At 46.0% G+C, this 10976-nt stretch overlaps 1 protein-coding gene across 2 annotated transcripts in view; it reads left to right on the top strand.

The window, feature by feature from the left end:
* Window positions 1–929: 929 nt before the first annotated feature.
* EXPH5 (exophilin 5) overlaps window positions 930–10976 on the top strand; it is a 64571-nt gene continuing 54524 nt past the window's right edge. Inside the window, exon 1 of one of the 2 annotated variants that reach the window (XM_082683216.1) lies at window positions 930–1225. In XM_082683216.1, the coding sequence (XP_082539342.1) occupies window positions 1107–1225 (119 nt within the window). In that variant the 5' untranslated portion in view covers window positions 930–1106. The remainder of the gene's footprint in view (window positions 1226–10976) is intronic. The other variant, XM_082683217.1, reaches the window with a different exon arrangement.

Genomic DNA, 10976 nt, shown 5'->3' with positions numbered 1-10976 from the left:
GAGGGTTATGGACATTCGGGAAGGTATGTGTTATGGTGAGTGCTGTGAAGTGTGCAAACCTGGCGAATCACAGATCTGTACCCTTGGGGCTAACAATACATTATATATTAATTTAAAAAAATTATTTTGTAAAATGGAGATTAAAAAAAAAAACTTTCATCCTGTCTCTGAAAAATACTTCCTAGGAAAGCTATTTCTATGGTTTCAAAGGATTACATTTTCTTTAGTCAGAGGATTAGGTGTGTGAAAGTGGCACTTGAGTGACATTTCTGAAATTATTAAGAAGATTATCAAATCTTAGGGAAAACTACAAACAGGTCATTTTCATCATCCCTTGCCGCGGGGCTGTCTCCTCCTAAGATACCATAAACCATCTTGTGGTTTTTAAAAGTTTTGGTTTGGTTTGGTTTCCCCCTCCTAAAGCTCCATAGTGACTTCTGCAGGAGGATGAGTTGGGGATGTCTGCGGGGTGGGAGGCTTGGCGAAGACCTCATTTCCAGGGATGCACTCGATTTAGCCCCTGGTCCTGGTTCAGATCAGTCTCGTGTCCATATGGTTCAGCCCTTCTGGGTATTTCAAACGGGACTCTCGTATCAGATCTGAAGGTCCCACTGCAACTTTACTGAAAAGGAGGATTAGTCGTGGATCTCATTCCTTTTCACTCCTTCTTAGTCCAGCTGGAGTTCTGAGAGCAATCACCGCCGGCCAAAGCAAACACTGCGTTGGCGCCAACCCTTAAGCTCGGGCCTCATTTCCGTGCCCAAAGAGGCAGGATTGTTACTTTAACGAGTGTGATAGGCGGTGGACCGGCAGGGGGAGGAGAGCCGCCCAAGGGCCCTCCCTTTGGAATGGGATTGGTTCCCTCTGCCGGCGCCGCCGATCGCTCTGCGTCTCGGTTGGAGAGGTTGACACAACCCTGTCATTAAGGTGTTGTCGAAATGAGAGCCCCGTAGGTGTGGCCGTTCCCGAAGTTTGTGGTTGTAGATTTTCAAAGGGGCGGGCTTCTTACTGGCTCCGGGACCAAGTTCCTGAAACTGGTCTCTGCCTTGAAAAATGTCTTCGTAACAAGAGGCGCCAAGGAGCTTCATTCACACACGGTAGAGAACATGACGGAAGCTCCTCAGGGGTTTGATTTCAGCTTCTTAAACGACGAGGAGGCCAGGAAGATCCTCCAGGTGCTGGAAAGAAATGAGGAGCTCCAGAGGGCAGAGAAGGACAGGATCAGGTAGAGAACGAGTTCCTTTGTCTTCTGCAGGGGCCCGGCGCGCGCGAGGCCCCCCTACCCGAACCCCTGGAACACGCGGGGCTCCTCTACCCGAACCCCTGGAGCGCGCGGGGCTCCCCTACCCGAACCCCTGGAGCGCGCGGGGCTCCCCTACCCGGCCCCGAGGCGCGCGCGGAGCGGGGCGCGGAGCCCTCGCGACGCACCTGTCGCGGCCCCGGGACGCGCAGCATCCGCGGGGGAAAGCTGGACTCGGCGGCTCTCTGACGGGAGATAGGGAGCCCGGCTGTGCTCTGCCCACGCGCGGCATCCCCGACCGGCCAGCCTGCGGGGCGCTGCGCAGCGCCCCTGCCCTCGCCGTGCTGGCAGGTTTTCCGGAGCGTTTCTCCCGGAATGGGTCCCGCGGAGCTGAGGCGCCCCGGGCTGGACACGCACGTGGGCGGTGGTCGGCCGTTGGGTCCCCGACTGTCCGGGCAGCCGACAACGCCGTGCCGCGCGCTCAGGTGCCCCCGGGCGGTCGCGGAGGCCGGGTGGGCGGGTGAAATGGGGCGGAACCCTGGCCCGAGCGCAACACGTGCTTCTTTGCCCTGGTCCTCCCCGCGGTCCGCCCTTGCCCCGCACACTCGTCCGCGACCCCAGAGCAGCCTGTCTCCACCCCGCGCCCACCGTCCGCGGCGCCCGGGCGAGGCGGCGTCTCCCTGGCGGCGAAGGGCTCCCACCCTGAAAGGCCCGGTTCCAGGAACTGGCCGTGCTGCGGGGCGAGCCGGCCTCGCACTGGGGCGCGCGGAGCGGCTGGAATGGGCGGGTCTCCTTGCGCGTGGCGCTCCCGGGGAGAAGTTGCTGCGACATTTTACCCTTGATCTTGCCATACGGTGTTACGGATGGGGGTTAGATACCTGAGAACGATATCGACCGGTAATTGCCTGGGATGTAAATTAACCAGTTTTTCTGGTGGGAAAGTGTGGTCCTGGAGTGAACAGAAGGACTTGCTCGCCAGTTCTAGAACAGACCTCCTCAAGGCTTTCTCCAGGTGCCTGTGGTAGGCGTTTCTGGGCATCACTCTCAGACCAAAAATACATCTCCTTGACTCGAATTTAGAAAGCCGTTTTGTTTGCGAGCAGCTTCTTGGTAATGTCGCTTCTAGGTTTCCATCTCTTTCCAAAGATTGCACTGGCCATCCCCCCCCCCCCCAAAAAAAACCCTCCAAAGATACTCTTCACGTAGGAAAACCCTCGTTGGTCTTTGTAGAAGCAGTTAGAATACACTGGGCTCAAAGCCCGGTCTTCACTCCTCTCAGCAGATACAGCTCCTGTGGGGAGTAACGAGTATTGGAAGGGGTGAGGATGTGTATTTCATGCCATCATACTCTGCTTTTAGAAAAATAGGCTCCACCGTTTCCTCACTGGGTGGACACATTGTGTTCACACCCACACGCATCCACGTGTGTAGACCCACACAGATGCACGTGCCCTACACACAGACACACCCATCCTCGGGAAGGAGAACTTTAGAATTGTATGCAGTTTGTTTTCAACCCATTTCCCAAAAGGACTAAGGAACTGGTGGCTCTCGGTGTGTGTCCTTGGAGGTGTTTTTGTTTCTCTAGAGAGCACGGGGCTTCATACGTGATCCAGTATGTATTCTTGGGGAAACTGAGGGGAGAATTAGGAAATGACAGGGGGAAGCTTCCACTTAGGATGTTACTATCAACATGCTCCTCATGAACTGTGGTCTTAGAAATAGTGAGATTATTTGGTTTAATTTTCATTCAAGGGAATTTTGATTTTTTTGTATCTGGACTGCTGTTTGCTCTGTTGTGTTTCCCCAATAGCAGCTCATGGTGCCCAGGACAGCTGCCCTTAGGGGGACCTGGAACTACACACAGGGGGCAAAGCCATTGGGTTGGCCCTCAGGAGGAAGGTTGAAACACTCTTTCTGATAGCGTGGCACTGATATCATAACTGGGACATGCACAGAAGAAGGCATAATACTAAGACAAAATCAATACTGCTAACGATTAAATTATTACAAATAATTACCCCCAATAATTTCAAAAATGTCACCATTAATATATAAAACTAATTGAAGGACAGCAGACACTTGGACCAAATGCTAAAGACAGTTATTTCTAGTACTTTCCTTCCTCCTGGTTGATTCCCGAATCCCACAGTCAGACACCCATCACTGGATAGCCCTCTCCTGGGCGTTGTTCTGCTTAAGTACTAGCTCACGTGCACGGGTTTCAGTAGCAGATGCGGGCATGTGAAAAAGGCCTGAGATAACATGTCAACTTGGCTGTCTCTGCTCATTTTCTTGATATGTATGATCATATTTTCCAAATCAAAAGTCAGAACACGTGACTTCTCATACAAGATTATTACTTAGGATGCTGTACCACAGACCCATGTGAGAGACTGGGAGGGCTTTGTGCTCTGCAGATTTTCCCCATTATCCAAAAATAAAGCATTTCCTTAGAAAGCGTCACAAGCCCACACAGCATAAAGGAAAGAAGTGATTACCAAGAGTTCATATGGAAAATTTTTTGAGCATTCCCAGACACCAAAAATAACGTCTTTTAGGCTTATTGAAACCATAGGATGCATCTTTGATAAAGGATGCATGAAATAAACAGAGATAAGGCACAGATGTTCGTTCACACAGTTCAGAACTGCGGCAGCTTGGGGGCGCCTGAGCGGTTCAGTGGCTGGAGCCTCTGACTCCGGATTGATTTCAGCTCTAGTCCTGATCTCAGGTGGTCATATCGAGCCCCTTGTAGGGCTCCACGCTCAGCATGGAGTCTGGTTTTGATTCTCCCTCTCCCTCTGCCCCTTCCCACTCTTGATAAATAAAATCTTTTTAAAAAGTTAAAAAAAAAATAAACCACTTAAAAAAAAAAAAAAGGCCTTGCAGCTTTGGTGCTGAGATGCTGAGTGTGGCTCCTTCGAGAAGGAGCTGGGCAGTATGCCATTCTGGCTGCTTGGGCTGTGGGCTGCTCCCTCCCAAACATAGGCTAGACTCTAGTTTGGCTTTTTACCTTTCTCCATAAAACTAAAAATGCTCTTCGGATTCCATTTGGCCAAAACAGGGACTGTTTTTTCCCTGTTTTGTGTAGGTCTTTCCTTAAAGTAAAGTGGTCTAACACAAACTTGGAAAATGGGGTGGACAGAGAGGGTACTTGCAATGAGAAACAATAGCCAGATAACTTGGCTTGGACATTAAGGGACCAAACAGAGAAGTTTGGAAACTTTGCTAGTTGGGGGACAACTGAGGAGTTTAATTATGTCTATGATAGGCTTGAAGTGTCTACAAGACAACTAAGAACGATCCTTTAGTTAGAAACCTGGAACCACAGTGTCCTGCGGGGCTGGAGATGCCTAGAGATTGAAGTGGGAGTAGTTAGTTGAGTTCCCCATGCAAGACCTAACAGGCCCACCCGTAGAAATGCTCCTCAACGCACAGATCTAGCCCTGGTCTTCCTGCATCGGTACCAGCCCTCTCTGGAAAGTATTTGCATTAAATATTATGTTCCTGATACATAAAGAGTTTATTCAAATATTGAAGGAAAACACCAAGATTCAAACTGATAAACAGGCACAAGGTAGAAATAAGGTGTTCATGCTAGATGATATCCCAACAGGAAACAAGACATGATGAGAAAATGGCCACCTTCGCAGTAATAAAGAAGTGAAAATTGAGGTATTTAAAAATAACAAAATAAAAACTGCTGGTGAGGCTGGCCGTGAAGTGGATAGATTCATCGTGCTGTTGGTGGTGTGCGGTTCTTTTGGTGAACAATATGGCGCTGCTTATGAACATATGCCTTACCCTTGACCCAGTCTCCGATTCTTGGATATTTCTCCTCAGTAGGAGTCTGAGGTACCAGCATTTATCAAGTGCTGCCTTCTTATGTAATAATAGTAATTACTGTGATAATGACAGCTAACTTTTATCGATCCCCTACTGTGTACTCGGCACTGTACTAAACACATCATATGTATTTAATTAATTGTCCCAAGAACCTCATTACATACATATTTGAATTTCCATTTCACAGAGAGGGAAACGGCTTAACAGAAGTTGAGTATCTTGTCCCAGTTAAGCAGGAGAGCCAGAATTTAAATCCCGATCTATCTCAGAATGATTTTACCCATTAGCATTAAGTAATCCTCACCACTGTCACTTGGGATAAGTAGCACTGATGGGTTTGTATGGAAGGGAAACCCAAGTGTCTTGAGGTGAAGGAACTTGCCCAAGGTCACATAGATCCTAACCGACAGAGCTAGAATTTGAACCCAAGTCTATCTGGCTCTAAAATATATATTCTTTCCGCTATACTGTATACTGTATGTTTTTCCCCCTGAGGAAAAAAAAGAATGTATACCCATAGATATTCATTGCAGTATTACAAAATAGCAAAATAGTGGGAAAATAATAGCAAAATAGTGCCAAGTTTCAAATCTAAATATCTGATTAAAGCGCAGCCATTTATAATGGACAGTTATGGAGATAATTGTATCGTACCCAGTATTTTATTCAAATTTTACATTTTCTGGCTACCTTGTTGTCAAGGCTGTAGAGACACCTCAAGCTTATCACAAATACAACTGTGGGGAAAATGATGCGTGGGAGGCATTGTTCTGTGAAAAAGCAGAACACAAAATACCACATGTGTATTACTGCTGTGTCTTAAAAATAGGCAAAATAGGCAAAAACAACAACAGAAAAAAGGGCAAAAATCGATGCTTCTCCTTTTGGTGAATCTCTAGGGCCTGACACAGCTCCTGGCACATGGTGAACAGGCCGTGGAGGTTTGCTGGGCAGTCGGAGCTTGCTTCTTGTCTCCCCGGGAGCCTAACACTGCCAGGATGGGGAAGGGACCCGTGGTCGGCTGGGCAGGAATGCTGGGCACCTCCCAAGCTCCCAGGGTTCTAGGAAGGCAGATGAGGGCAAGGATAGTGGATTTCCTGGCTTAGCGACAGAGACCCCATGGACAGGCAAGGTTCCTGCCTGTAATTGGCCTCTGGAGAAAACCTGATGGGGGGCTTCATGACCTGCACAGGCCAGACTCAGAGGCTTTTGCAGTCCTAGCTTCTCACCTCACTTCTCACTCTGAGTGTGCTTCCCCCCGACCCTCTGCCCAGCCTGATGGGATTCCTCTCTCCTCTGAACCCTGTTAAGACCCAACAGTCTCTGTTACATTGATCCGGTTCTGTCCTGTGAGTCTGGAATCTGTCCTACAGAAATACTTTGAAAGCCAGTTCAAGAGGGGGAAATTAACCGCTGAAATTCCAATCTGACAGTTTCTCTTCTTGTAGAAAGGTTTTTTCCTGGGGCTATTGACTTGGGAATGATTTCTGAGACCTGGCACAGGCTGTGGTTCTAGCCTCAGTGAGAAAAGAAGGGCGGAGAGTTTGAATCACAGTTTAGTGGCAGGTGGAAATTTGCCCCATACTTCTCTCACACCTTGTAGAAAATTGTGTGTGTGTGTGTGTGTGTGTGTGTGTACATGTATATAGACAAATACACATAGTATAATGTATATCTATACATGTTTGTATATATACATACATGTTTAATATATAAAATCTGAAAAGCATCTTACTTTGTCACAAATCTTTGAAAAACACAGCTCCCTACTTGTCACCCCCACAGCATCCCCCAAGCCCACCCACTCCGGTCTCATAAACGTAACTGAAATAGAAAGTACCAAGAGATTATATCAAGCACTCATCTCACAGAAGAGATACCAATAAATCAAAAATAGTTATTTTTCCTGTTGCAGAAAACTTACAAAGTATAAGGTATCACAGTGCCCGATGTCATCAAGCGGTGAAATGGCGTGTCTAAGTTTAGACTGAGTTCAATGGCAAGGCTGCAGCCCAGGAAGATTTTCCAGAACTTAGTAGCTATGGCTTATCCCAGGGGGAGTGTGTATTTCCAAATCGTGGCGTGTTGGCAGCCGTGGACGCTGAACACCCCGGAGAGGTTAAAAGCCAGATACACACTCTCCTGCCCTAGGCTTTCTGCTTGTCCTCTACTCGACCAGCCTGTGACGCCGGCCTCTGGCTCACAGAGAGACTTTCAGGAAACAATCAGGCTCCTAGTTATGGGATACCTACCACGTGCCAGACCCTGGGTTGGCTCGGTAGAAAATAAAACCCAGACTCTGCCTCCGATGGGGTGGGTCTATGAACATTCTTGGTTGATGGTAAGAGGAAGTATTCATTTAACTGTAGCTTGCCCTCCAGTAGCCCCATGTGGCCTCAGGAAAGGGACCACGGGAACCATCCAGAATTTACAGGTCTGCCACGTAGGCTTGTGTGTTCGCTTAACGTGGTGTGGGGTTCTCATGGATCTGTCATGTCTGCAGCTTCCAGGAACAGCAGTTTAGTTCATTCCTTTAATCCTCGGGGAGATCTTTCTCTCACACGTCCCCACCCGTCTAGCGATGGCCGTGGATTGGTCTCTCACGGCAGTACTTATGGAACTACCATCATATTATAGTCTCATACCCCAAGGTTTGGGGGGCAGTGTCCTTTGGAGGCTGTGTGACATTAGAAGTCCTGTAGCTTTCCAAGTTTTTCCTATCTGTGTGTTTTTAGTCTCATAATCGATAGAACAGGCACTTCAGTCTTTTAAAAGCAAATGGTAACCACAGTAGTGATAGCTAATGCTTGCTTAGCCTTCGCTCTGTGCCAAACTCTACCAGTGCGTTTGCTCATTTAATTCCCACAACAGCCTGAGGGAAGGGATATTTTTTTTATCTCCTTTCTGCTGAGGGAAGTCAGGGAGGAGAAGGAACCTGATGGAGATACTGCTGCAGGAAGTGTTGGATTTGTGGACTCCACCCGCATTAATTACTACGCAACCCTGCCTCCAACCACAGAGCCCCAAGAGGGTGACGTGATTAGCCACACACTGCCCACCCAGCCCGCAATGGCACTGAGATGTTTCCACGTTAAAACTTTTTTCCACTGAGCATGACATGAGAGCACATATAATGCTAGGCTGCCCTGTGTCTGACCAAAAGTTATTATCAAGGAACAGGGCATAAGGGGTGCTAGGGTATCCCTCATGGGATCGGCCGTATATAGGAAACATCACAGGCAACCAGTTATGCTTTAGGAAGCTTGTGTGCGTTTGTGAGGATGTGCTCCAAACAGTCTCTTGGGCATGATATTTAAAGGGACTCTAACCCTTTTACGATTATTTTATTTATTTTATTTCTTATAATTGTCATAGGTTAACTAAAAAATGGTGGCTGTTTCTTTGGATCATAAGGAAATACAAAATGTTTGGCTATGTTTTTTAACTTCATAAGTACATCTTTTGAAACGATTTTTTTTTTTTAAGATTTTATTTATTCGACAGACCGAGATCACGAGTAGGCAGAGAGGCAGGCAGAGAGAGGAGGAAGCAGGCTCCCTGTTGAGCAGAGAGTCCGATGTGGGGCTCGATTCCAGGATTCTGGGATCATGACCCGAGCTGAAGGCAGAGGCTTTAACCCACTGAGCCACCTAGGTGCCCCTGAAATGATTTGTTTAAAAAAATAAAAAAGAATACCTGGATGTTTTTCCACCCTTTTCTTTCTAATGTTTCATACATATTGTAATGTTAATGTATTCTTGGGAAGTGAGTTCCATGTGACTGAAGATCGTCTTAGGGATGGAGAACCTTACACATCTAATAGATGCTCAATTTCTAATGAAATGGACCTTAACTTACATCCGTGAAGGAATACAGAGGGAAGGAAGGGAAGACTTGGGGAAACCAAAGACAAAGAAGATTGTGTTAGAAAACATGTTTCTCTCTGTTAGCATACTTGAGTCTTAGAACAGAATCAGCTGGCCAAGACTCTCACTGAATCAATTCAGGCCTATTCTCCTACAGTTAGTTCTGCATGGGCCGTGATATTCGAGAGCTGTAGGCTCACCTCACTCTCCTTCCCAGGAATGTTTCCTTGTTGGCATTGCCAATGGCCCTATTTAAAGGTCGTACTTAAAATATCAGCTTGGCCTACCAGAGGAGCTAGCTTCCTCATCGCACTGTGTGTCAGACTTTCTAATGATGAAAGAAGGGATTGGGGCCAGCAGTGACCAAACTCCCCACTTGCCAAAGAAAGGTTCTGGTGTTATTTTTTGTGACTATTCTACTATATATATTTTAGAATTTAATTATTAATTAAATTAATTAATCACTTTGATTTTTTTCTTACTTTTTAAAATTTCTTATTGCTTTATTAAATAATACTGTGACAAACCTTCATGATTACATTCTTAATTCAATTGAAATTGTCTCCCTAGGGGGCGCCTGGGTGGCTCAGGTTAAGCGGCTGCCTTCAGCTCGGGTCATGATCACTGGGTCCTGCGATCGAGCCCCGAATCAGGCTCTCTGATCAGTGGAGAGCCTGTTTCTTCCTCTCTCTCTGCCTACTTACTTATGCTCTCTCTATCTCTCTGTAAAATAAATAAGTAAAAAAAAAAAAACTTAAAAAAAATAATAAATTGTCTCCCCAGGGTAAATTACACAAAGTAGAATCCTTAGTTTATAATAATTTATTTTCTAAATTCTTATTACATGTTACCAGATTACCTCCCCAAAAAAATGTTCCACCATATTTCACCTTGACTGGCAGTGTGAGAAGCCTCTTGTTTTACCATATCCACCTCAGCACTGGATGATATTATTATTATTTTTTTAACCTTTGTTAATTTTGTAGTCGAAAAACCACTTTTTAACTTGATTTTATGTCTAACACTGGTTATAATGAATTTCAACTTTTTTCATATGTTTACAACTCATTTACATTTCATGATTTATGAATTGTCTATTCATATTTTTGCCCATTTTTATTTCAAGATTTATATTCAGAATGCTTCTTGTCATATATAACAGATCTTACCATGGCTTTAACAAATTGGAAATACAATTTTCTGATATTAAAAGATCTCTGGAAGTAGACAAGCAGTAGCTGGTTTAGTGGTTTAGGCTGTCAGGATGGTGTCTTACAGCACAAAATGGCTGCAACTGCTCTGAACATCGGTTTCCTGTTCCAGATAGGAGGAAGGGGCTGTGGTGGAGCCAGATCTGCTTGTGCTTTACCATGAGAGTGAAAGCTTTTCCAGATGCCCTCCCACCCGATTCCTCTTTATGTCTCATTGGCCAGAATCAGGTCATAAGGCCACCCTCACTGCAAGGGAATTGGGAAATCAAGAAATGAGATTCGGACGTTAGGCTTGGACCAATTGTGATCCCTCCTCTGAAACTGAACTCTTTGCTGTGCATGGCAAAACCAGAGAGGAGGAGGGATTAGATTCAAGAAGGCAATCAGCACTGTCTGACATAGAATCTCAGTGTGTTTTTTTCTTTCCGATTTATATGTTTCTCTCTTAAGGAAATTGACTTTTGTCCTATTTATTACAACATATTTCCCAGTTTTCAGTTTGCACTTCTATTTCGCTGAAAGCAGTAGGAATTTTTTTCCATTAAAAATATATTTTCTTAAGATTTATTTATGTGTTTGAAAAGGAGAGAGCACAAGAGGGAGGGAGCGAGAATCTCAAGCAGACTCCTCCTGGCTGAGCACAGAGTCCGGTGCAGGGCTCGATCTCACAGCCGTGAGACTGTGACCTGAGGCGAAACCAAGAGTCCGATACTAAACCAACTGTGCCACCCGGTTGCCCCTCCATTTTTATATAACAAAATGTACCAAGTTTTAAAAATTTTTCTTTTTGAGATTAGAAATTTCTCCCAT

Source organism: Mustela nivalis (assembly GCF_964662115.1).
Source record: "Mustela nivalis genome assembly, chromosome: 9".
Lineage (NCBI taxonomy): Eukaryota > Metazoa > Chordata > Mammalia > Carnivora > Mustelidae > Mustela > Mustela nivalis.
The sequence above is the reverse complement of the archived record's forward strand: the minus strand, read 5'-3'. Positions and strand labels throughout refer to the sequence as shown.